Source organism: Thamnophis elegans, chromosome 6 (genome assembly GCF_009769535.1).
Source record: "Thamnophis elegans isolate rThaEle1 chromosome 6, rThaEle1.pri, whole genome shotgun sequence".
Lineage (NCBI taxonomy): Eukaryota > Metazoa > Chordata > Lepidosauria > Squamata > Colubridae > Thamnophis > Thamnophis elegans.
The window spans coordinates 24,250,140-24,277,939 of record NC_045546.1 but is presented as its reverse complement, the minus strand read 5'-3'; the positions used below and the strand labels follow the sequence as shown (position 1 = coordinate 24,277,939).

Here is a 27,800-nt window from a genome sequence, read left to right as displayed (position 1 = left end):
GTATTTCTTAATCTTGGCAACTTTAAATATGTGGACTCCAATTCCCAGAATTCCTCAGCCAGCTCTTCTGGAAGTTAAAGTTGCCAAGGTTGAGAAACACTGAATCAGAGCATTGACGGCATCACTATCAATCTGTTTTGAAGACCTCCTATGAAGGAGAACTAAACACTTCATGTTGCAGCCTCTTCCTCTGGCTGATAACTCATTTAGTCAGGTTTAGTTTTGGCCCCATCCCCGGGACAACCGAGAACGACAATCACTCCATCTTCTATCTGACAACTTCAGAGTTACTTGAAGATTGTTACCATAGCTATCCCCAACTTTTAAGCTGTGTGGACTTCAACTCCCAGAATTTCCCAGCTGGCATGCTCACTAGGGAATTCTGGGAGTTGATGTTCACACAGCTTAAAGTTGACGTGAATGGGAAATATATCATGAAACGTCACGTGATGCAACATGATGGGGCGAGTTTGACACCCGTGACTTAGAGGAACAGGAGATTGGGGATCACATTTGGTCTCCAAGTAGCACTTCAGGGATGGCTGTTCAGAAACAGGGAGACCTGAAGTGGGTAAAGCAAAATTAAAAGCCAAATTCGATTTAATTTACATCTAATTAAAATGGACCAAACTATTGGTTAATATAACACCTCCCTTTTCCAGATTGTGTCTGCATGTTATACAAAATAAATCTTGTGGGGAGAAATTGATATGACAGCTGGGTTAAAGTTTGAATTGTTAAAGATACTGTACTTAAAACATTTCTTAAAACAGCAACTAAATAAATATATGTGCTGAAAGAAAAAAGTGCAGTTTTCATGGCATTAATCCAGATTGTAACGGTTTTGAATAACCCAGAATTGCACAAGTCCTGAAATGTATTTGAGATTTTGGCCTTACTGTGGTGCTGCATAATCTTCCCACTAATAGAGGCCTTCAGATCGCCACGGTGACCTTTAAAGGCCATATGACACGAGGCAGAATTAATTGTGTTATAGCCACTGATGTATTGTGCTGATGTTTGTGCATCTCTCAGCACAGGGGATGTCATAACTTGCTTTGCTCATTCATGCCAGTGTCTCATTAGCACAACAATTAGATTGTTTAAATCTGCAATTCCAAAGTATTCTTTCTTGCCTGGCTCTTAGGATGAAATGAAATCTGCCTGCAGCTGTGACTCTTACTAGAGAAGGCAGTAACTATCCTTCACTTAAATCAAAGGTCATGAAGAGTAACTGCTCAACAGAAGACTGCACTCACTCTCCTGCAAAATGGCATCGCTGTTGCTCATTACAACCTCCTACTTTCTCGCCAGTTCTATTATGGTAAGCAAAAATGTAAAAATCTCAACTTCTCGAAAGAAGTGTGGCTGCTCATTTAACTTCATCCCTGGGGGAAAGTACTCTGCACTGCAAATTGACGCAGATCTCGCTTGCTTCAGATTTAAAAAAAAAAGAACCAAAATCACAGAATCTTGGGGGAAATGTAATTTATTTTGCAGCTGACATTTTGTGGATTCCTTCTGCAACTCTCATCGTTTCACACACGGACCACGTTTGAAAAGGCAAATACAAAGGCATATTCTGCAAGGCATGCAAATGTGAGAACAGCTTTATAGTAGAAAACATAATGGCATCAGTTTATTTCAAAGTGTACAGTAGGGCATTTGAAAAAAACAACATCAATGTCAGTGATTTGCCTATTTTGTGTGTATATGTACAATATTACATCTGGTACTATGTTTTGAGAAATACATAAGAACACACTATACATGCTAAAGCACTGATTTCATCACTGTGAACAACTTTATTTTAAATGCCAATATGATACAAAACAATTCAGCTAAACAGATATTTTCCGCTTTATTATTAAATTAAACTCTCTGGGCTGAGGATAATTACCATGCGATTGAATCTACACTCTGAAGAACAACCTGAGTTTGATTGAAGTGATAGATATATAAAATCAGTGGACATTTTGATGTAAAAGCAGACACATTACTTTTTATCTTATATTAAAAGCAAAGTAATTAAACCAAAAAGAATAGGAAACTACAGGGACTAAACCCATGGTAAGTTCTATAACTTGCAGGAAATTATTCTTCTCCTACCACAAATCTACTGGTTGGGTACAATAAATCACTTTCTTGTAGGATGAAAAAAGCTGTATTAAATCAAAACCACAAGAGTCTGGGAGCATTAGATTTATGGCAATCTAAGGGGAGATTTATGCATCTATTTCAACCTTTTTTCTCCAAATATTGATTGGCTAAGTACAGACATCTCTTCTGTGCTATCTCACCTTCAATTCTACAAGGATTTAAGGGATGAGCAATAGTGGTGAGATAGTATTGGTTATAATTTTTATAGGGATTAGAAAGTCACTTCCAAAAAAAACAACCAGGTAATAATTGAAGACTCCAGCAACAGACATCAGGAACAGAAAAAATATGACGCGTTTTCCAAAGATGTAACCAGGAGTGCTTAAACGAGAATGGAAGAATGTTATAAGTTGATTAGGAAATACCAAAATCTCTCCATCTGTTATCAAAGCAAAATCCATTTGAATGCAGTAAAGCTTAGACATTTTGGGACTATGCTTTTGCATGAACTCACATATCTATCTACAGCAGAGTTGTGAAATTAGCACATAAATTTGATGCACTGCATTTTAAAATATATAAGGATTGATTTAATATGCCTCTTAATTTATGTCTGCTTAAGATGACTGATTGACAATTTTGGCACTAGAATACAGTAAACCTGTGAAAACAGTTTTATTAAAACACCAGTTTTTATAAGAGCACTCATCCCTACCCAATAGGAGGCTGAAAATTCCAACACCACCCCTCCTGCTAATATCATAGCCTCTCATTAAAGATTGTACTTGTTAAAGGTTTTTTTTTTAAAAAAAACTTTTAAAAGTTGCAAAAATATAGTTTGCCTCTGCTTTAGCTGATCCCTGTGCTTACTGTTATAAGCAGGGGTGGGATTCTACAGGTTCGGACGAAATGGTAGCTCCGCACATCAGCTGGGAGCAAACTAGTTTGTTCTGATGATGAAGTGGGCCCGCCTGCCCGCCCCTGCGCTTAACTCACCTATACTCAGTACGGCAGAGCGAATTGCTGCACCTCAGCTGTTTTCCTCCCCAGCAGTAATGCGGAAGGTACTGTTTCTAAAAATTGTGTGTGCAGCGCATATCAGGCACGTGTGCTAAACCGGTAGGATCCCACCATTGGCTATACATTGTATATAAAACATTGCAATGGCCATGAAACCTGTGGTGCTTGACATTGGGAAAGGCAAACTGGATGAAAAATATGTTCTAGTCCCAAGGAAAGTTGATGAACTTTTTGTAGTCCTCTAGGTTACAACTTCCTTGTAATCTACCATTATGTTCTTCATATTCACTCTGCAGAAGTGCACACTCAGGATCTTAAATACTTAAGATGTGTTAAGTGATTTTGAGTTAAGACTTGGTTTCAGGATATAACCATCCCTTCTGTTCCCCCCATTCTGCCTTTGTAAGAAACCCAATTACTACCCTGCACATTTCTAACACCATTAGAAATAAGTTACTGATCTCAGCCTAGTTCCAATTTATTTTTAGCATCCTGATCTCAGAAAGGGTGTGGAATTGTCTGAATAGTGAGGAACAATGTTGGAGAGTTTGTGAAGGAGAAAGCTGTTCACCTGGATGTGCTATAAATTGCCAGTTTATATATGCAGTAACTCATGCACATATAACTATATGTGACATATAGATGCATATATGTAACTCATGCACATAAGATGCTCAGAGTTGCCAAGAACTGCAAGATGGGCAGCAAATACATTTAATAAAATGAATGAATATATGAATGTTGTTTGCATATGGATTTAAACCACAAAGAACTGCAGAGAACAAAAGAAGGTAGATCTATTTCCTTCATTCTGTTCATTTCCTCCTCTGCCTGGCAATTCCCCAATGCTATGTAGAACTGCAGTCTTTTCACCTTTGATTTGTCAGGCAGAATTAGCTTGAGAGGGCAAATCTGACACAGTCTTTCCTGGCTTAGTTTCCCCCCAGATGTTTTGCACTACAACCCTTGCAATTCCAGCTGATTATGAGAGATATGGTTTAAAACATCTGGAGAGAGGCAAGTTAGAATTTCAGAATATGGGATGAGTAATTGTAGCACTGGCAGAAGGGAGAAATAAATGCTCATAAATGCTCATCTGACTGATCTGGAAAAAAGATAAATGATAGATTTACCTCTGGGTCCTTTCTCCCATGTATCCAACAAAGTATTTTTGTCTCACAAACAAATACATCAACCCAGCAAAGGCAGCCGCAACTGAAATAAAGCAAGAAGGAACCTGATTTTAAATGCGCTGGCTTCACACATCATTATAAGTCACATATGCTATGGTTTACATAAACATCTGATAGAAGCCACAATGATGTCATAATGCACATGATATCACATGTCCTTCTACAGATGCCAATGATGATGCATTGCCACAGCTGGTTGGTTTCATGTACTCAGCTAAACCATTGCTGTTCACTGAAAACATTCTAGTAAATGTTTGAAGTATCAAACTGCAGTTTCAAAGGCAAATCACATCAAGCTGGAGGAAACTGCTAGCACTTTGGAATTTAGACTCAAGGTTCAGAAGGATCTTGACAGTCTTGAATATTGAACTCTAGCGGTCTAGCCAACAAGATGCAGTTCAGAAATGAGAAAACTAAGATCCTGCACTTAGGCAGGAAAAATCAAATGTTTAGGTACAAAATAGGCGGAACCTGGCTCAATGCTCAGAAGGATCTGGTCACGGGTGCCAAACTCGCTGTTGCTGTCATGTGACATTTTGTGATATTTTCCCCATTCGCGGAGGTGGGGTGGGTGTGGCCTGCATGTGACACATCTGGCCCGGGTGCCACCAGTTTGACACTCCTGAATTCTAGGTGTTCCAACTGACCACCACTCCTACTTAAGTGTGTTTGCAGTTGCCAAAAAAAGCCAATGTAGTCCTAGGCTGCATCAACAGAGAGATAGCATCAAGATCACAAGAAGTTATAGTACCACTTTATACTGCACTAGTGAGGCCACATTTGCAATAACTGCATCCAAGTCTAGTCACCATGATACAAAAAAAGTTGCTGAGGAATAGTACAAGAGCAACAAAGATGATAAGGGCTCTGGAAGTTAAACAATTTGATAAACAGCTGAGGAAACTAGGTATGACTAGCCTAACAAAAATAAGGTGTATGATAGTTGTCTTCCGATAACTGAGGAGCTGTCATAGAGAAAAGGGAGTTGACTTATTCTCCAAAGCATAATATATTTGCATCATCATATATTTGAATTTGGAGTAGTAGTCATTTTAGTCAGAATTAACTATCATTTGAATGAAACTTTCCATGTTTTATCTGCCAAAATTTCCTAGCTATATATAGAATAATTAAAGATCTGCCAAGAAAAAGGTTGTTGGCCTACATTCATGCCAACATCGTGCTATAATCTCTCTATGTGTATGATATGAAGGATGATATGTATATTATTAGATCTCTTCCCATAGCTTTTAAATGAAGCTACCTCACTTACTTTTCTTGATCTCTCTAGCAGGTATCTTTCAAAAGGAAAATTTAGTATTATAATTTTGTTCTTAATCAATGGAAAGACTTGCCTTCAGAAGCTGTGGGTGCTTCAACACTGGTCGTTTTTAAGAAGAGATTGGACAACAATTTGTCTGAAATGGTACAGTTTCCTGCTAGAGTAGTAAATTGGACTAGAAGACCTCCAAGGTCCCTTCCAACCCTGTTATTCTCAGCAACAATAAAAGGGATTCGGGGAATAAATTTTAATATAAGGCTCATGTGATGATAAGAATTAGCATCTATTATTTCCCTTTCCCTTTTCAATCCATTTTTTCTTTTGTTATGTTTTATTACATAAACAAACAGTTGAGGTGTGACCCCGAGAGCTTTTTAGACTGAAGAGCAGGATGAAGCAGCTGAAGAGTAGCTTGATTACCTACCTTGGCTACACAGCAGGCCAGCACACCAAAGGACAGCAAGAAAGGTAGGATACGCATCTCTGCAATTTTGGCTAAAGAAAAATTAGGAAGAGGAAGCGTGAGGGCACATTCTACTGAGATTAAGAGAATGTATTCATACCAGGGGTGAAATCCAGCAGGTTCTGAGAGGTTCTGGAGAACCGGTAGCAGAAATTTTGAGTAGTTCGGAAACCGGTAGCGGAAATTTTGAGTAGTTTGGAGAACTGGCAAATGCCACCGCTGGCTGGCCCCAAAGTGGAATGGGAATGGAGATTTTGCAGAATCCTTCCCCTGCTACGCCCCCAAGCAACGCCCACAGAACCGGTAGTAAAAAAAATTGTATTTCACCACTGATCCATACCCATGAAATTTTTTTTTAAGTAGTTAACAATTAGTGTATAAATGAAAATAAATACTTAATCTATTAAGTATCTTAAATAAAATTGTTCACGATAAATAATATTTACACAAAGTTTAGTTTAACGTAAGTCTCACTCAGTGCTCTGCCTTATATAGCACACTGTGTGACCATTGCTAAGGATGCCTAAGAGATTTGTTTAGCTTGCATTTATCCAATTTCTTGTTTTCATGATAATACATTTGTCTGTATTTTGCAATGAAATAGCCAGTAGTTACAGAATTTAAAAACTGGAAATATCAAATGTGTATATATTAAGGAAATAATGTATAAGGTGCAATATGTTAGGAAACTTATTAAAACTATGCTTATGAAGGGGTGTGTGTGTGTGTGTGCGCGTATGTACATAACTACAATTTCAAAGTGAAATTTCAACTGAAATATTTGAAAGTAAAATTATTCTCAAGTTTAACAAACAGGATATGGTGTATTTGTTAGGAGGCAAAGCAAAAAAACCAAAGAGTTGTTGAGAGTCATATGGTACACAAGTTTAATAATAGAATGACACATTAATTTTTTAACCATAAATTCTAGACTCTGAAAGAAGCATCTGACCCAGGGATAAGGATGGTGCCCTCTCTTCTAAGGTTCTGGAAAGTTTGACAATCTGGCTTTGGTTTCTTTATGAAACATATTGAAATAGCTAAATATATAATAAATATAAAATATATAAGCGAGATACCCTGTTATCTCCATTGACTCAACCAAGAAATAGCTTAATAATTGAAGGCCAGCCTTCTAGGGCTGTTGAGGTTGATAGAAATTTTGTTTAAAATCAAAATTCTGTATAGCTTGGCTTCGAGTAATTCTCAAGGAAGCCACTTCTTTAGCAGATATATTTAGCAGCCTTAGCAGACTTGAGTTCCAGAATACTTCTTTAGATTTTGCCATACTTGTAACCATATCTGCCGTACTTAGAGTAAATAAAGTATCTGGAAATTTTTCTCTCTTTGAACATTAATACGAAAAGGAGTACTCACTTGGCAGTAAAGACACGTTCAAAAGCAGATGGACAGCACTTCTGATTCGTTTTGCCTGTGCTGCTTTTGCTTTCTTGTTCGACTTTGCTTGCAAAAAAGGCTGAGGTTTTTTTTAAAAAAAAATGCACAATGAATTTTTATTGTAGGTTTTGCTTTTTCTTGATGTAGAATACCAAAGTTACTAAGATACTTGAATATAATTATAATATCAAAAACAGCAATGTGAAACATTTCTATTAAGCACACAGTTAAAATTATTAGTTTTTCTATTAAAATAGCAATCTGTTGAAATACGTGAAAATATTTCTATGACAATATAATAGCTAGCTAGCAAAATGTCAGTATGAAACAGAAATATTGCATTGCAACAGATAGGTTTTTTAAAATTCAAAATAGTATGGTTAGATATAATAAATGTACCCAACCTATTAAAAGCCTTCTTCCCATCCCCTCAAAGTCCTGCTGTGCCACCTCGTTGTGTAGTGGTGGGGTGTTTATTGGAGGAGTATATTGCAAGAGTATATAATCTCAGCAAGGTCATTCAAGGTGTGAAGGTCATCCCAGCTGCCCAGCTAAAGCAAGCAAGCATTATAATGGGCAACAGCAATATAGGAAGGTGCTGGAGGCAGATTATAATTTTAGGGACAATGGCAAAGCCATCATTTCATACTGTGTGGGAGAAGGTAGTGGTAAATTACTCCTGCACTTTATCAAGAAAATCACATGGATAGAGAATATAAAATGATTGGTAATATAGTGCTGGATAATAGACCTACTGGGTTGGATAGCACTTAACAAGGAACAAGGAAGAACTGAAGCTCACTTAGAAACAAATGATGTTTATGGGGTAGCTAGAGTAAAGCCTTTGAAAAATCTAGTTGTCCAGGTTACCATGTACAAAAATAAAACCCGAAGGTTAAAAGACAGAATTACAATGTGAATGTAGAATATAAGAAGCTTGAATATGGGAGGATTCAACAGGAAGTGCTCCAGCTGGACAGAGATGGGAGATGTGGGCTCCTAAGAGTCTCCATGAACCCTGTCTGACAAACCATCTTGAAAGATTCTTTTCAATCTGAACCCCCAATGGAGGTGGGGGCGAAGAAGGGCAGCGTCTCATCAGACCCTGAGAGAAGCAACAGATCTCTCGTGGGTTAGAGATTTGCCTATGAATCAGAGTCTGGGCGGCAGCTTCCATGGTTGACAAGATGCTGGTCTTTTTGTCAAAATAAGTTTGGAACAGGCAGAGACCGGGAGAGATAAAAGACTTGGTAAGAGAATTTATCTAACCCACAACTATAAATTCAAACTGGAAAAAGCAAAGAAATTTTGAGAACATAAATAATACTGATGGTCAGATCGGGACTTTTTTTTTTCCTAAAAGAAAAGCAAGAAAGGAAGGCAGAGGGTTGTAACACCAGCCCCACTGGAAGTTCTTTGTCTGCACTTTCAAACAGAAGAACAGAATCAGAGCAGCTACAAACCCCTATAATTATAAATGTTAAATTTGGTGTTAGATCTTAAACAGAAGATGATATATTTTTACTTTGTTTGAATTCCTTCCAGCTAAAATAATCAAGAAAAAAGCACCTCTTCTTCTGAACCCATTCAATATAAACTCTAATTTGGTCTCAGATATCAAATAGAAACCAAATATGTTGATCTCATTTTCTCTGATAACGGATAACCTAACCTTGACTGTGTGGGAAGTTTTAACTAATCAACTACCATAAATCAGAAGTTGCAAGAGCAGGAGGCAAAAGAGACACGTACCCGAATCTAGCTCTTTATAAGTTTGTTCTAATTGATATGTTTTAAGTAGCTGTGGCTGATCGGAAGCAGAAGGTAACAGGGGGAAGAATTATTACAGAGGTAAGAACTGGAAAATGCTAAGGTTTTTTTTTCTTCTCTTTTTTCCCCCTTCCCTCCTTCGTCTTTTTATTTTACGGCAAAGATTAAGATGGCCCCAGCTTCACTTCCGGTCCCACAGTAGCTAAAACGTAAGGTGGATCAGAGTCTCAAAATAAGGCTTTTTATAACTAACTGCAATTTTGGAACTGGAACAAAAGACCAAGATGGCTCCCATTGTTCTCTCCTACAACAGTGGAAGTGGACAAATTTAAGGTGAACCAGAATTTTGAACCGTATAGTTAATTCTAACTTTGGAACTGGACATCATGGAAAGCTGGGAATTTGAAGAATTACGTGAAGTTATAAAAAATATGCATAAATCATTAAAAGCATTAAAATCAAGCCTAAATAGAATTCTGATCCCAGAGAAGCAGATATCTAAAGAAGAATTCAAAGATGAAGAGGAGCAAGGGGGGCAGGATAATGAAGGAGTAGACACAGAGGGAAACAAAAGGCAGACAAAAGAGGTTGAGGCTGTTAGTGGTATAAGGGAAATTGAAGGGGGAGGCTTTGCCCCAACAAAGAGAAATAAAAAAAAACTTTGGGTGGTGACCTGGGGAAAGTTGGGGGAAAGTGGATGTGCCAAAGCAAAGAGAAGGGAGAGGGCAGAAGCAGAGAAGTGGGACAAAAGACTTAGTAGGAAAAAATCAGACAACCAAAAATTTTAATGTGGGAGAATATAAAACTAAGATAAGAGTTTTATTTCTAAATATGACAGCAAAATGGAATTGCTAATTGATTGAATGTAATAATGGAAAGATAATTAAGCAAAGGTTGAAATATATGGAATATGGATAAATATGATATTGATATTGATGTGGGGAGGTTGTGAAAAACATGACAATAAAATGGAGTTTCTAACTGGCTGAATATAATAATGAAAAGATAACTAAACAAAGTCCAAAATATATGGAATGTGGATAAATATGAAACTGACATGGGGAGGTAGTAAAGCAGAGGTTTCCCATTCACTTTTATACATGATAATTAAACTGAGTGGCAAATTGACTGGAAACGACAACAGAAGGACAACTAAGCATGGGTTAAAATATATGAAACATGGATATACATAGAACTTTTAAGACAATGGAATAAAGTGAAATGCTTACCATTTGTTATACTATACAACGGATTAAGGGAATTGAAATGAATATTGAACAGCGAGGTTTGCCATTCATAGACAACTAAAGGTAATCTAATCCAAGACATGGAAAAACTGGAGAGGGAACATGAAACACTTACAATGGGAAACTATTGAGACTTAAAGACAGAGTCACAAATTGGGGGCATGTAAGGATGTATAATTATATAAAGATAATTATGAGAATAGCTGGAAATTGTAGATCTATATTTTGTCCAAAATTAGGCTTGGGTGTGTGTGTGTTTAAAAGTACAATGACTATATATGTATACTTTTTGTTCTATTTTTCTTTTTTTAAAAAAGGAGGAGAATATATGTTTAAAATTAAATATGTCTATTGAAAAGGAATTATAAATACCATCAACATAAAATGGAGCTTGCTCAGAAGCTGAAATACACCAAGCAAATGAGAAGAAGACTGGGAAGAAAAGGAGAGAGGTAAGGGAAAGGGAGAGGGATAGGAGAGTAGGAGGGGGGAAGTGGAGGAGAGAAATGAGAAGTGGAAAGGGGAGAGGGGAGAAGGAGAGAGGAAGGGGAAGTAGAGAAGGGAAGGAGAACAGAGAGAAGAAAGGAGATGGGGAGGAGGATGAGAGAGGGAGAAGAAAGGGAACACACAAATATAGTGTATGGAGAGCAGAAGACCCAATAACTGGGGTTTTTTTTCTTTTTCTTTTGAGGAGTTGATGGTAAGATGAATTCATATAAACATTTAATAATACAATATGATGTTGGCTATGTAATAGTATACATGCAATTATATGTTATGAAAATGAAAAATAAAAAACTTTATGAAAAAAAAAGCTTGAATATGGAAAAGTTCAAAGCAATGAAAGATGGAATGAACTCACTTGCTCAATTCATTCGCTTATTACATAAAATGGGACAAAATTCACTTAATGTCTTGCTTAGCAACTGAAATTCTGGGCTCAGCTGTGGTCATAAGTCAAGGGCTATCTATATCGAGAAGTTTCCAGGCTGACATTTCTGCAGATAGGGAAGTTTGAAAACCACTGCTGTCAAGCTGCTAGCTCAGAATTATATATCCATCTGCATGAAAAGAACAATACTGAACAGAAGAAGGAAGGAAGAGAGATACTAATTTGTTCTATTGAGAAAAAGCAATGATTACTAAGAAATTTTGCCACTTCCCATTAACTGATGCATGACAATGCCCCAGCGGCCACCTTCTTCATGTCTGCATCAAATAGCGTTTGTGTCATCCTCAGCACAAAGAGCTGAGGCAGCTTAAAATCACTGTTAGCTATGTTCCTGTTAAAGTAACATTTTCCCTCTTCTCTTGCCATGTTTAGCTTGCTTTACTGATGATATGGTTGCTGGTGCAGTCATGGGATTGAATCAGGGGTGGGTTCCTGTCAGTTGTAACCAGTTTGGTAGAAGAGGTTCGTCAAATCTACCATACCGGTTAGAAGAGGTTCCACCAGTGGACCCAAAAGTAAGTTCTGGAACGCCTGCCCCAGCCCTGTCCAGTCAATCAGTGAGCGGGCTGGAGTCAACCTGCCCGCCTCTAACACCCATTTAAAAGCGTGGCGCCAATGGCCAACATTCCTCTTTTGAAAAGAGTCTTTCTCATTCCCAAGCAGCTGTTGCATCACACTTGCTGATCGGGACCTTCCTTCGCTTCCTTTCACTTCGCCTTCCAGCAGCTTCAGGTGTTCCCTCCTGAAAGCCGCGGGTTGGTGTATGCTGTGTGGCTGAAAGGGGCATGGTGGTGGGAAAGCCACGGGCTGGCGTACGCCACGTGGCCAAAAGGGGCATGGGCAGCAGCGGCGGGAGACTGGCATACGCCACATAGCTGAAAGGAGGGCGGCGGCAGCGGGAAGCTAGCGTATGCCAGCCTGCATCTTTTGCGTGAAAGCTGCAGGCTGGAGCACGCCGTGTGGCCGAAAGGGGTGTGACAGCAGCAGGAAGCTAGCGTATGCCAAGTACTAATAATATTTCCTTATACATTTTAGTGACCTTTCTTTACATAATTGGTGTTTTCTTTCATACTTTTAGATTTCTAATTTCTGTTTCTGTTAGTTAGCAATTGATAAAACAAATCTCACATGAAAAAGTATTTGAAGCCTTCTTGATTTTAATTGTCAATTTATTCATTCCTGCACATTCTAATATTTATTCATTTTCATATCTTTGTTTTTCCACTGTTGTGCAAACACAATTCCAGCAGCTGTTAACATGTGTAAAATTAAATATGTATTGTATTCCCTTTGAAATGCCTAAACAAATATTACTGGTTTTAAATCCATATCTTGCTTTACCATTGCTTCTAACCATGACACCACTATCTCTTGAATAGCTACTTGGTCTGTCCTAAGTACTGAACCTAATTCATATATTCCTATTTTTTGAACTGAGGAATAAATTTCAGAAAAAGAAATCTGTATTGCTCTGTGAATCTACCTATGACATTCATTCTTGATCTAACTTCTTAGATGAAAAACTATATCTTTCCTGTTTGTTGTGGGACATCCTTCCTGAAAAGACTGTACATTGTTGGGTGAAAACAGGGGCCCCTTCTGTTACCTGTAGTGTAGTCCTCAGCTTACAACCACAATCGAGTCCAATATTATTTTATTTCTTCTGCAGTTAGTATTATTTAACAGGATGAAGAGGCAACAGAGTATGACCGCTAGGTCAGTCATCTTTCCTATGTAAGTAGCTGTTTTATTACTTTGTGTGCTTGTTTCATCCTTAATATAGTAGTGTCTTCCTTTCTGTATCTCTTTGTGCAGGCCATTCATTGGAGCAAGGTGGTCAATGGGTGACTTCAACACACAAAAGGACAGTAATCTTCCTTTTCTATTATTTTGTGTGCAGTGCATGCAATGAAAGAGTTCATTTCTGTGTCTCTTCTTTGTGCAGGCCATTCATTGAAGTCAGTGATATTGAAGACTGGCAAGGACAGTCATCTTCCTTCTGTAAGTAGCTCTTTTATTGTTTTGTGTACTTATTTTAATCTTATTTAAGTAGTAAGTACACAAAATAATAAATTTCCTTTTTTATATCTTTTTGTAGATCATCCATTGGGGGAAAGAATTCAGTGACATTATCTTGGCCACTCCCACCTGTTCACATGACTGCCAAGCCACTCCCATCCAGTCACATGACTGCCAAGCCACTCCCACCTGGTCACATGGCCAGCAAGCCACTCCCACCTGGTCACATGGCCAGCAAGCCACTCCCACCCGGTCACATGACTGGCAAGCCACTCCCACAAAGCAGGTCACACCTACAGAAGAGATTCCAAAAAAATTTGAAACCTATCACTGGATTGAATCTATCCAGCTGAGAATGGCATACCTGTTCCCTTCCCATGGCTAAAATCTGCCTTTCAGGACCATTTTAGCTGGGGCTATAGGATAGGTTGCACCCTTGGCTTCTTCAGTAGCACCTGCCCTTGTAATGCTCCACTGGTATTGTCAGTCTAATTGGGGCACCATATAAAGATGGGCTTAGAAAACACTAGTCCTGTATTTAAAGAGAGGGCACTAATCCTTTGCCACCCAGAAAGTGAATTTAAACAAGGAAAGAGAACCAGGTTTGCCAGAAGCATATTCTTATTTCTGCCATCATTAAGTGCTTTTTTACTGCTTCTGCAAACATTGAGTTTGGCATGGATGTTCTTTAATTTTTTGCTTCCTTATTTGATTGATTATGTGCCATTAGATCATTTTTTTTATACCTAGTGACCACATTTTCTCCCTGACCTAGTCTTTTCAGATCTGCCATGATTCACCCATCACCACTGTGTCTATCCGTCTTGCTCCTGGTCAAGGATGAATTCTAAAATGATCACTGTGACCAATATAAAGCACTGGGATGTGTGTGTGGGGGAGTGTTGCATGTTCAACACTGTTCCGGTTTTGACATACTAAGATGCCATTTGTCATTACTGTTGTTATGCTTTGATGAATCACAATCACTATTACTATCTAAATGGGTGTTTCTCAGATACTTCCAGAACATTGCTGGTTATGAGGTCAAAACAGGACTGCTCTTTTCTTGCGCTTTTTGCTTTTTTTTCTTGATCGCTTGCTTTTTTTGGTCTTTACTTAATATTAGTTTATGTTAGTTTTTAACATCTTATTTTGCTTCATCCCACATTCTAGTCTGGATGTGTGACTTGTAATCCAGGCTATTTTTGAACATAGGCTTATATGTAGGGTAAAATGATAAATCCATACTCAGAAACACCCAATTGCCTGATCCTAGGTATGGAGCTGAGGTGGTATTCAGCCAGTTCTGACAGGTTCTGGAGAACCGGTAGCGGAAATTTTGAGTAGTTCGGAGAACTGGCAAATAGGCTGCCCCTAGCCCTGCTGCCTCCCAGCCTCCCAGCTGATCTTCTTTTGTTGCCCTGAACAGGAGAATGGAGCTGGAAAGCAGGTTAATTAGGTGGGGTGGGAATGGAGATTTTGCAGTATCCTTCCCCTGCCACGCCCACAAAGCCACGCCACGCCCACAAAACCACGCCACGCCACGCCCACAAAGCCACTCCCATAGAACCGGTAGTAAAAATAACTGAATCCCACTACTGGTATGGAGGAAGAGTCATCCTGAGCCTGAATTTGGAAAAAAAACTCCCTTCTACTTCATCCCCTCCTTAAGCAAGTGGCTTAACGCTTCTAAACCAGGATCATCATATTTTAAATGGGATGGAACCAGAGGAATCCCAAGTTCCTTTCTATGACTTGCCCCAGGAAAAGGAAAGCTGGCCTGATTTCTGTCACACAAGAATGATAACTATGGGATAGCATAGTTGGCGTTGGATATGCTTTTTAGGCCCAGTGGAAGCACTTTAAGCAATTATCTGAAAGATCAGTCTTCTTTTTTAATTTTCCTCCTTCCCCCCCTCCCCAAACAACAAAAGTCCATCTGCACAGTTGCATCACAACTTCCTGAAAAGAAACCTCAACTTTCTTTCCAAATGTTGTACTTCCTTTGTCTATGTTTTGCACTCGCATCTCTGCATCCAGTTCAGATTGATTCACAAAACCAGAGCAGTGGTGGAGTTACGTGCCACCCACCCTGTGCATTGACATACCCTTAAGGTAACAGAAAATTCAGCTACTTCTGCCTGCAGAGAGTACTTCTGAGCTCATCTGGACTTTATTTGCACATATCTATGAAGCCTGGATTCCATTTTTTTTTTTTTAAAAAAAAAGAAAGGCAGTTTTGGATAACATTTCAGGGGAGAAGCACGATCATGATGGAACTTAATTCTTTCCACACACAAACTCTCTTTCAATGCTGGAAATAATTTTCCATATTTCATCCATTTAAAATACGGGTTAGTTTTGAACATTGCAGGAAGGAGGTATATGAAAAAGTGAGAGGATAATAATGAGAGAAAACATTAAAAAAATTAACAGAAAAAAAAGAATGCAATCCAAATTTCTAAGGGCTTTAGCACCCTATGTTTCCAACCCAATAGTAAGAAGAGGGGCAGTTTGTACAAAGTCGAAACTGATGCCTGGGTAGATTTGCATTATAGCATGCTGGCTGAAATTACTATTCTTTCCCACAGGTCTCAGCCCTCTTCTTATGGAGGATAATTATATGTCAACCTGGATTAGGACTATTTCACTGAAAATTCAACATACCAGGCTTCTGCAGGGAGGAGTTCCTATTGATGGGCTATGAATGTGGCCTTAGTGCACTTAGACAATGTATTAAAAATCAGGAAGTCCAACAGGATCCATCTGCTCTACCCAAGAATGTTTTCTTTAACAGTCTGACCTCCCTTCACAAACCAGCAAGATTTTTACCATACTTCTTCGGAATATAAGACACACTTTCCCCCCGCTGAAAGCGGGTGGAAATGTTGATGCGTCTATTACACTGAATACGGCCATTTGTGGCCTCTGGAAACCCCACCCTGCGCGTCCTGTTTTAGCCAAAAACAGGCTTGTTTTTCGCAAAAACGGGGTGCGCAGAGGGTTTGGGAGGCCTGCAGAATGCTCTCTGCAGGGCATGGGGAGGCCTGGGGAGAGCAAAAATGTGAAAGGGGGGTCGGAGGCAAAAATGGATCTGTTCTATAACTAAGTGCCCATTCATAGGCTTGAGGACTTGATGAAAGCAATGCCATGGAACTTAACAGAAATGATGCCAGGACATATTTGTGTCATGGTTAGTTGCCAATTATTGTGTCCAGTTACTTTTTTACTGATCTCATGCTACTATTTCAAGGAGTTGAAGCTAAAGAGAGAAGATAGAAGACTGCTAGTAAAGTTACTTCCAATCCATTTAAAACAAAATGGAATGTACAGTATGGTTTTGTTCCTGTACCCATAAATACACTTAAATTGTTTCAATGTTGCAATGGGGTTCTTTCTATCCCCCTCTTTTTGTGTCTGTATGTGTTCAGCTCTTTATCTGGAATTTTCACAACCATTTCATTGAATATGAAGCTTGCATGAACATCTGCGTACTGAAATTAAAGTCTTAAAAAGAGAGCATTATTAAGGCCATTATTTTACTAGCTAGGGCATATAAATGTCTAATATTTCTGCATAAGGATGGTTGCATGATTCAAAAAGATGCTTTACATGATGAGTGAGGAAATGGCCTAACCCTTCTTCCTCTTCTCATTCCCCTTACCTTCCCTGGACATTTTTATCGTCTCATCCAATCAAGCAGAGAACAAGGAAATGGAATGGAAGACTTGCAAATGAGTGGTAGATTCCATGTTTTACATGCAAAAATTCTAGACTTAATTCCTGGCATTTCCACTCTAAACACCTGTAGAACTTTCCCCATCACTGTAGAGTTTAGCCAATACTTAACTCTATGTATCAACAAGCCTGAATCAGTACAAGGCAGGTGGTTGTTATAGTTATAGCTGTCTTTAGAAAGAAATACATATCCTTTTTCCCTCTGAAAAAAATGTTGCTCAAAATAAGCAGCAAGCTTCAAGAAATAAATGAAAACTATTATAACTCACTCACAAGGAACTAAAATAGTTGTAAAGAGAAAACACACATAGGGGTTATTGTTAGTTTTAACAACAGCAAAGGAATGAGCTTATTGAAAGAAAATGATGGATCATTAAAAAGGAAGTGAATTTAATGGAAGGGAGGGAGGGAGGAAGGGCCAGAACTGTTCATGAAACCCCTCTGATGCTAATCATATATTTGAGAGCTGAGGAATTAAGCCAAGTCAATGCTTTAAGTCATGTAAATATAGGGCTGGATAATACATTTCTAGTCCGGTTTGAAATTTGTCACATCCAACTTTTCCACAACTTTTTCTCAATTTTAGTTGAAGGTGCATACTATTAATCCATTTTAAATACATAAAAGCATACTATTAAAACTGCTGAGTTTAACCCATGAAACCCCCCAACACTGAAGAAAAAAAAAAAAGCAAATAGCTGGAAATTTTCAAATAATATCAACAGGCATGAAGGCATTCAAAAACAAGTCCATGAAAACACATCAATCTACCCACCCAAAGCAAAATATATCTTTCTTTCTTGGGTTTGTATACAATTATTGGTTTCATATACAACCTTCAGTCTTACCATTTTGGATGACACTTAGGAGGGTGACAATCACCAGGAGAACAATGTATCCAACCATGTCTTGGTTCATGCTGACAGCTTGACTTGTGAAGGTTTTCTGTGCAGTTCTCTTTGGCAACTCAGCTACACAAACCACACAAAGAGGAAGTTATTGTCTCCCTTATCTTGCATAATTGATTTTTTTTTATGGCTTCACAAGTCTGCCATTTGATAGTGTGTAATATATTTAGTTCAACTGTTTTCATTTATGAATACAATAAATTGAGCAGCAGCAAGTTAATAGAGCTCTCATTCTGTTTTCGCATCTTTCATCTGACAGTGTCTTGTTACCATTCCCAAGGATGTACTAATCACAATACATCCTGGCATGTACAATTGAAATAAATTTGAATCGATCTTGTGTTCACAACCTGTCATTCTTTGTAGCTTTTTTTTCTTCAATTTGTCCATTTTAGTTTATCTCTCTTTGGTGTCTACCAGGGCCATGAAACTTGTGGCCTGCGGGCCAAATGCATCACGTGCTGGCCACACCTATGCCCAGTTTAGTGAAGGGGGGGGGAAGTCAGGATACATCATGTGACACCGTTGTGACACCGTGAGTTTGACACCCCTGGTGTATTCTGACTTTAATACATATCTTTTCAAAATATGTGCAATTGTCTGTAATATGGCTTATATACACTGGTTTAATATTTTGGTTAAATAGGAATGCTATTATATATTGTTTTCCTGAATGTATGAATTTTGTGCAGGTTTTCACTAATACAGTATGCATTATTACTACTGCTTAGAAAGTGCTTAGGAAGATTCAGAGGTGCAAAAAAAATTACTGAGTTTTCACTGTGTGATGGTTCAAAAAGGCAAAGCTTTGCATTGTAGCAGAATTCCATCTCTAACTTCAATGGAGTTTCAGGAATAAAAGGTTGCAATTAACAAAGTCTAGTAGAGAGTTACCTTTTTATGTCATCTGTGGAAACATGTTAATGTAAGTTGGCTATGTTAATTTTTCAAAGCAGCAAATCACTAATAGGCATCTGGGATCTTAAATAATTATTTAAGATCATTTATGAGGGTGTAATTAGCAAAAAAACTATTGAACAGTAATGCAGTTTTCCCAATTCAGAATGCATGTATACTGTATTCACTTAACATGTTTAAATATCAGGGCAATTCTATTTGAAAACTCTGTACAATTTTGAAAATATATCTGGATTTCTGAAATTCTTTGCTTTTAAACGCATTTGAAAGTTGGACTTGTTATTTCTGGTTCAGTTGCAACCTTCAGTTGCAAGACTTCACTATTTCAAGTATTTCAGCTGTAGTTCTTTAGAACCTGTGGTTAGTCCTTTGGCAGAAAGGCATCCCACATTGTTTTTCGGAAATTAAATTTAGCAGGCTTTGTTGGAGAAAGGGTTTAACTTTTCAGTTTTCGCTCATAAAACTATGTAGGTCTGTCTGGATGTCTGTCTCTCGGTCTGTCTACGTATCTATCATCTAATCTATCATCATCTATCTAACATCTTTTATCTAAGCATTTACTCTATTTACCTACCTACCTATCTATCAAGTGACTCAATCTCAAAGTTGCAGTGACTGGTGACTTGCGTTCCTCCCTCGCTTTTGTCCTCACCACTGCCTAAATGTGCATTAGGAGAGAGGATAGGAGAGAGGGCAAGGGGTGGGGAGGAGGAGGAGAAGGAGAGAGGAAGGGGAAGTTGAGAAGGGAAGGATGACAGAGGGAAGAAAGGAGGTAGGGAGTGGGGGGGGGGACAGAGGGAGAAGAAAGTGATGGATAAAGTACAAATATGGTGTATGGAGAGCAGAAGAGCCAATAATTGTTTTTTGGGAGTTGTTAAGATGAATTGATGTAAACATTTATTAATACAATATGATGTTGGTTATAATAGTATACATGTGATTATGTTATGAAAATGAAAAAAGAAAAAAATGTTATTAAATAAATGTGCATTTTCCAAAACTGGAGATGCCAATTTGGGGAAGTGAAGTCTAATTCCCAGGGAGAGTAGCTGCCAGTTGTTAAGCTTGCAGCAGCCTCATTCCTAGGGTCTCTTTGTTGTTGTTAGTTGCGAAGTCGTGTTCAACCCATCGCAACCCAATGGACAACGTTCTTCCAGGCCTGCCTGTCCTCTACCATCTTCTGGAGTCCATTTAAGCTCACGCCTACTGCTTCGGTGACTCCATCCAGCCACCTCATTCTCTGTCTTTCCCTTCTTCTTTTGCGGCTCTTCCCCAGTGAGTCCTGCCTTCTCATTAGGTGGGCAAAGTATTTGAGTTTCATCTTCAGGATCTGGCCTTCTAAAGAGCAGTCAGGGGACCCAAAGAGGAAGCAGGAATCCACCATTGAGATTGAGGGAGGTAAGGAGCCAGGACAAATGGGAAAGCACCGGCCCTTATATCAGTGTACTTGCTGCCCATACTCTGATTGGGACTCCTCTAATTACACTCCTATTGAGAGCAGGTTGAATCTATATTTACTGTTCAACTGGACTGAAGCCTGGAATACCAACAAGCCTAGGATGCTTCAAGAAGTCATCCAGTTGGAGATGAAAAAGTGAAACATGTGAGAATCCTTACTTCATTCTGACTATTTAAATTCAGTACAAAAATTCCTCTTCATTTGCTCTCCTTTTAAAACATTGTGCATGGATGGGTTTTGCTGTCTTGGCCCTATGATCTTTGTCTGATGTTTTGTCTGAAATGGCATACAGTTTCCAGCCTGAGCAGGGGGTTGGGCTAGAAGACCTCCAAGGTCCCTTCCAACTCTGTTATTCTGTTCTGTTCTATCTCAGGAAAATACATGCTTGAGTTGAGGAGGTGTTAAAGTGGCATTGACAACATGAGTCCAAGGAAAAGGCCCAGAGTCTACTGAAAGCCAGTGTACTTGCTCTCTAAGTGTTGCTATTTTCTTTACATGGAATTTGTCCATAACTGTGTTGGAAGAAATGTCCTTCTGGGTTCGGCTCCAAGTGGGGAAAAAGACACTGGAGACATGGAGGCTGCTTGGAAAGATGGTTTCAATGATGGACAGGACCACATGGCTTGAGTCCTGAACAGAAAAGGTGATCACATGCTTCAATGTTGGTGGAGAAGAGAAGGGAGGAAGAGAAGCTGAGTCCCTGGTTTTATGCCCTCTCTGGCCTTTGATCTTGAGCTTGTATTCTGATTGGTTGTCAGACTCCCATGGGGCCATGCAGGGGCAACTCTCTAGGCTGCGTTTTGAATTGAGTTCTCAGATGCCATCTGGCGAGTTGGGTAAAAGGCAGTGGTGGGTTTCAAAAATTGTTCGAACCTACTCTGTGGGTGTGGCCTCCTTTGTGGGAGTGGCTTGCTGCCCATGTGACCAGATATGAAGATGCCGACGACACTTGTCAGAACGACCTTAAATTACCTCACACACAGCACTGGCATGCATAAAAATATGATGCAAACTTGTTTTTTAAAAGGCATCTTTGGTTTGCGTTAAAACAACTTCAACACACGCAATGTTCTGATTGCACCACAAACGCAGTAGTCATCCTTACCTTTCACAGAGGCACTGAGTTTTATAAATATGAGCATGATAGTGTAGAATAATCATATCCAAGGACCAGTGGTGGGTTTCAAAAAAGTTTGGAACCTCTTCTGTAGGTGTGGCCTGCTTTCCGGGTCCACTGATGGAATCTCTTCTAAACGGTTCGGTAGATTTGACGAACCGGTTCTACCGAATAGGTGCGAACTGGTAGGAACCCACCTCTGGTAAAAGGCCAATATTATCATGCCTTAATCCCATCCCCTGGAGCTGAAGGGGAGAACTCTTTATTATATAAAGTGGACTAGCTTGGCCTTCTTAATGGCCCATTGACAAAGTGGGGATGGGCAGGAAGCTACAGGGAGCTATTTTGTCTTTTAAAACATGTTTCTTCCTTTTCACATCCAGAGAAATATTCTGCCTTTTCATTATTTCCTAGGACATTTCATTTTTTTTCTGGGAGAGGGCTGGGTGATAACTTCCTACAACTGCAAATCAAGGGCAGCCTCTTGTGAAGGGAGTGCGCCATTGACCTTTCCAAGGCAGTTGCTACTACCTCCTTTTTCAAAGAGTCATTCACAGTTTCATCATTCAAGCCCTTCTTCCCTCTCTCTGTCCAAACAATTATGAAATGAGGCCAAGAGAGATGACTGGTCTAAAATTATCCAACTAGCTTTCATAGCTGAGACTAAATCTCAGTTTCATCAGTCTGTTCCCTTGGTAGCACGTCTTCCTTCCGCTCTTCAAGGCTCTTCCCTCTGTCCCTACAGGGATGGGTTGCTTTGAATACAATTCTATAGACATGCTTTGAAAGAGAAAAAAAATATTCTCCCAAAGAACCAGGGATTCCATTAAGGCAGGATTGGGAGACATCAAGTCATCTAGGCCAGTGGTCTCCAGCCTTGGCCACTTTAAGACTTGTGGACTTCAACTCCCAGAGTTGAAGCAAAGCTGGCTGAGGAACTCTGGGAGTTGAAGTCCACAGGTTTTAAAGTTGCCAAGGTTGGAGACCACTGATCTAGGCCAATGTTTCCACCAGTTCTGTGGAGAGAGGGGACTGAAGGGTGCATGGTTTTGTGTGGTTCCTGCATCCCGCAGATGGGGCTTCACTTTTTATGGGTGGCCCGGTTTCTGGCATGCTGCAGTGGCCCAGTGCCGGTCCATGGACCGGGTGTTGCCCCCCCCCTCCCCGATCCATGCCATTTATAGATTGAACTAGAAGATATAGGAAGTCAGCACCCACCCCTCTCCTAGAAAAATGAGATATTTTAGGAAATATTAAAAGGGCATAATATTTCCGCTAAAAGTGAGGCAGAAACTCAGCCCCCCCCCACCACACCTTTGTCAACGGACCATTAAGATATGAGCCAGTCTATTCTACATAACAAAGATCTACCTCCTTCAGGCAGAGCCATAAGAGGAATTGCCCATCTCACCACATGTCACCTGGGAAGGTTACACCATCCAGCAAAGCTCAACCAAGGCTGGGACTCAGGACAGCCTACACCACATGGCACCTGGAGAAGATTATATCACCCAGCAAGGCTTAACCAAGCCTGCCCTGCATGGCCCCATGGGAATCTGGCAACCAATCAGAATACAAGCTCAAATTCAAAAGCCTAGGGAGGGCATAAAACTCAGAGACTCTCAGGATCTCTTCCCTTTTTTTCTTCAAGATCTTGAAGCACGTGATCCTGTCCACCATTAAACCATCTTTCCAATCAGCCACCATGTTTCCAGTCTCTTTCTCCCCACTTGGAATTGAAGTCAGATGGACATTTCTTCCAACAAAGATTCCCAATTCAACCTAGTTTACCCTACTTCCACTTGGTGGAATGATATTTGAGAGTAGAGGGGGTAAAAAAGGGGGGAACCCTGCACCTGTGACCCTGCAATTCAAACCCTGTCCTTGTTTTGCTGTGTCCAGGATGCCCCTGGTACTGTTGCCTCTGCAGAAAGTCCTATAATCCTGGCTTAATTTTATTTTTTTTCCTCTCGTGGGTGGGGTGGAGGGACAGTTAATTCAAGACTGCAAAAAATCCGGTTGATCACTGGATGGCAGCAAATCTATCCAGGCCGGATTTGAGTGGCCGTAAATAATTTTAATTTTGTCATCACAAAGGAGGCCTTAGAAATCTTGGACCGTTTTGTGTTCTCAGTCAATTCTCTTTGTTCGCAACTTTAAAGGCTTTCATGCAGGGAATGCATCAATCTTCCTTTAGTTGTTCGGGGAAAAAATATACATGCATTGCAATGGGGCACTGATTTTGGAAATCAGTGTCCCGTTGTTCAATCGCCCTGAAGAAATGTAGGGTAATGCTACAGGATTCAAAGTATTAGTACATCTGCGGCAGACGTCAGAAACCAGCAAGTCTCTGTGGCGCAATCGGTTAGCGCGTTCGGCTGTTAACCGAAAGGTTGGTGGTTCGAGCCCACCCAGGGACGGGTTTCTTTTATCTGCTTTGAATCTATAAAAAGCCATGTGGTTGGGAGAGAAGTCTACGAGGATTATATCCTGGTCTTCGGTTTCTACTACTTTATTGTAGGCTTGTGGAAGGCTGAATGAAAATCCCCTTGTTTTGCTCCAGTAAAAACGCGCCCAGCGGCAGAACAAAATGTCAGGCAAAATATAATTGAAGATTTCTAAGCTGGATGGATAAATAACCGGAGCACCTCTAATATTGTGTTTGAGAAAGCGAATAGGATATTTTTAAAACGTGAAAGAAAAAAAATCTGAGAAAAATATTCAGTAAATTGTTTTAAGCAGGTTTTCTAAAGACCGTTTCAAGAAAGAATTGCAACAGTGAGGTTTCCGTAGTGTAGTGGTTATCACGTTCGCCTAACACGCGAAAGGTCCCCGGTTCGAAACCGGGCGGAAACATTTTTTTAAAAAACTCCTCTCATTTTGAAATCTTACATTACAGGAAACGTGCATATCAGAAGCCAAGTAGACTCTTACGCCTTCCTTGCAAATGAAATTCTTCATTGCTTAATAAAGAGACCGACAGAGATGTCTGTATGCCTGTGTTTCCCCATAAGCCTTGCACAGTGAGAGACTTTGAATGAAATAGATACTTGAGTCAATGTTGAAAATGGGGCTTCTCCAGCATTACAGGGTGAAGAGCAAATCCCACCAGCCAAGTAGCCAAACTAGGTGATGCTGAACTAAAGAGCAGCTGATCATGTCTTTATAATCAAGTATATTGATTTTAATCTTAGATAGATTAACATCAACAACACTTCACATTCATTCCAAAGTAACAGTACCGATACTTCATATTTTAGTTGCTAAAAATTATATCCTGTACTGATTCTCTTATTCTTTTTTTATATTCCACAATAAGATCTGAACTCCCATTTTGTTTAAATAAATCTGAGATTGCTAAAATGCTCTTAGTGATACCTACTATAGGCCATAGACAATAAGAATAGACATAGGCCTTTGAACTCTGGTGCTGGAGAAGACTCCTGCGAGTCCCTTGGACTGCAAGATGACTAAACAGCTCAGTCCTAGAGGAGATCAACCCTGACTGCTCCTTAGAAGGCCAGATCCTGAAGATTAAACTCAAATACTTTGGCCACCTAATGAGAAGGAAGGACTCACTGGAGAAGAGCCTAATGCTGGGAAAGACTGAGGGCAAAAGAAGAAGGGGACGACAGAGAATGAGGTGGCTGGATGTTGTCACCAAAGCAGTAGGTGTGAGCTTGAGTGGACTCCAGAGGATCGTGGAGGACAGGAAGGCCTAGAGGAACGTTGTCCATGGGGTCGCGATGGGTTGGACACAACTTCACAACTAACAACAATTTATTACCATAAGCATGCTGAATTATTATCAACACCCCCAAGGCCCACGTAGGACCCCTCAAATGAAACTTCTAAAACTAAACTAGGCTGGTTTAAATTCTCCTGGCTGTTTCCCCAATTAATTCTCATTCAAGTTAGTGAAAAACAAGTTGCTTTGGAAATCACACCTTAGAAAGTGAAGTCAAGTGACAAGCCTGACTGGTATGGGCATAAATAGCATTATTTCATTGTATGATTTCTTCCATCTTCCTTCCCTCTCACTCTTCAGTTACAGCCCTCTCATAGGATGTTTGAAGGAGGTGTCCCAAAATCTACCAAGATTAAATGGGGAAAAGTCTGAGAATGGTGTGCTAAGTTTGGACAACATGGTGGAAGAAATCCATGGCGATCTTTAATATCTGAAAGGCTTTTATGTAGGTGGAGCAATTAAAAAAATGAAGCAATTATGTTCCCCGTGATACAGATTTTATGACTTTTTGAACATTAAGGTAAAGGTTCCCCTCACACATATGTGCTAGTCGCTCCTGACTTTAGGGGGCAGTGCTCATCTCTGTTTCAAAGCCAAAGAGCCAGCGCTGTCCGAAGACTTCTCCGTGGTCATGTGCCCTGTGTGACTCAATGCCGAAGGCGCACCGAACGCTGTTACCTTCCCATCAAAGGTGGTTCCTATTTTTCTACTTGCAATCTTACATGCTTTCAAAGTGCTAGTTTGGTAGAAGCTGGGGCAAGTAATGGGAGCTCACTCTGTTATGCGGCACTAGAGATTCGAACCGCTGAATAATAATAACAATAATTCAAATCATTATTTTAGTTTAGAAACATTTCAGGGTTGTGTGACATTTGATAAATACCAGGTATTGTCTTCCCTTGCTAGGATTGTTTTTTTTTAGGGGGGGATCATTTCCCCTATTTGCTATATTCCTTTTTATAAAGCTTAAATAAATTGAATTCTAAAAATACGGAGGGAGATGAAGAATTGTTCAGTTGTTCCAGAAGACAGGACAAGAAACAGTGGTGTAAATTGTAAGATTTCAGATGGCTATAAAAAAAAAAACCCTCAACAACCACCGTATGTCCTAACTGTAAAAACTGGCCAAGAAAGAAAAGAATAATGAGTCAGAAGCTGATGGACTGTCTTTCTCTGGCAAGGTTTAAAGAGGTTGATGGCCATCTATCATCTGTAGTAGATTCCTTCATTGGTCAGTAAGTTAGAAAGGGGTCTCCAACTTTGGCAACTTTACGACTTGTGGACTTCAACTCCCAGAATTCCTCAGCCAATACATATGCTGGATGAGAAATTCTAGGAGTTGAAGTCCAAGTCATAACGTTGTCAAGGTTGGGAGGAAACCCCCCCCCCCGAGTTAGACTACACAATCTTCAAAGTCTCTTGCGATTCTTACATTCTATGACAATTTATACATAGCCAATTGGTCAAAATAAAAGTATCTGCAACTAGAATTGTTACACAATGTTGTGTTTGAAACAGTCCCATTAGCTGCTGGAATTGTGATGATTTCTTTCTGCCTTAGAATACAAATTCTTCTTAATCCATCTTCTCCAATAACGGTGCATCTGCTTCACTGAAAATCAGTATTCTAGGGATGCCACTGTTTTAAGGTGCAGCAACGACTTGTGATTTTTAGGGCTGGGTTACTCTTGAACTATGACACCCACTTACCCCAAACTTGTAATTTTCATTGTAGTAATTTGAACTCTATAAATGCACTTTTTCTTCAACCCAATTTCGGAACCACCATTTTAAGACTAGCAGTTCTCAACTTACAACTGTTTTGTTTATTGATAATGGGAATGCATAATGGCCTCTGGGGGGAAAAAAAACATGTTCATAGAATTGCAATTCAGACACTTTTGCAATCAGCTTGCAGCATCCCATGATCGTGCAATTGTGATTTACATTTTTTTTAACCATTAAATGCTCTTGGTTAATCTGGATTCACAATTCTGACCGTGGTGACTCAACCCATGACGACTTATGATGGAAATTATAGTACCATATACCAGTTTATACCACATGCCACAATTTCCATTATAAGTTGCAGTCTTGAGTACCCCAAGATTCTGTCTTGTCTTGAGTACCCCCAAGGTTCTGCCTTAGCCCAGTACTTTTCAATCTCTTCATAAACGATTTAGATGAGGAATGGAAGCGCAACTCATCAAATTTGCAGATGACATCAAACTGGCAGAAATAGCCAACGCCCCAGAAAGTAGGCTCAAGACCCGGAAGGATCTCAACAGATTTGAGATCTGGACCCTATCTAATGAAATGAAATTCAATGGGGAGAAATGGTTACACTTAGGCAAGAAAAGCTAAATGTGCAGATAATACAATAGGTAGACTCTGGCTCAATAGCAGCAACTGTGAGAAGGATCTAGGAGTTCTACCATAGTAGACAACCACTTAAATATGAGCCAGCA

The 27,800-nt window shown here is 39.6% G+C and overlaps 1 protein-coding gene and 2 non-coding genes across 3 annotated transcripts; 2 read left to right on the top strand and 1 right to left on the bottom strand.

Annotated features, from left to right (window-relative positions):
• Window positions 1–1,483: 1,483 nt before the first annotated feature.
• Window positions 1,484–18,125, bottom strand: ALOX5AP (arachidonate 5-lipoxygenase activating protein). Its single transcript, XM_032219977.1, has 5 exons — window positions 18,031–18,125; window positions 7,436–7,535; window positions 6,020–6,090; window positions 4,254–4,335; window positions 1,484–2,481 (listed from the first exon to the last, which is right to left on the bottom strand). Exons 1-5 carry the CDS (start codon window positions 18,098–18,100, stop codon window positions 2,319–2,321), a joined length of 486 nt encoding a protein of 161 aa, XP_032075868.1. The 5' UTR covers window positions 18,101–18,125; the 3' UTR covers window positions 1,484–2,318.
• Window positions 18,126–23,930: 5,805 nt separating this feature from the next.
• On the top strand, window positions 23,931–24,004 carry TRNAN-GUU. Its single transcript has one exon. It is a non-coding gene; the product is annotated as a tRNA-Asn (tRNA).
• Window positions 24,005–24,367: 363 nt separating this feature from the next.
• On the top strand, window positions 24,368–24,440 carry TRNAV-AAC. The gene has a single exon. It is a non-coding gene; the product is annotated as a tRNA-Val (tRNA).
• The last annotated feature ends 3,360 nt before the right edge of the window (window positions 24,441–27,800 follow it).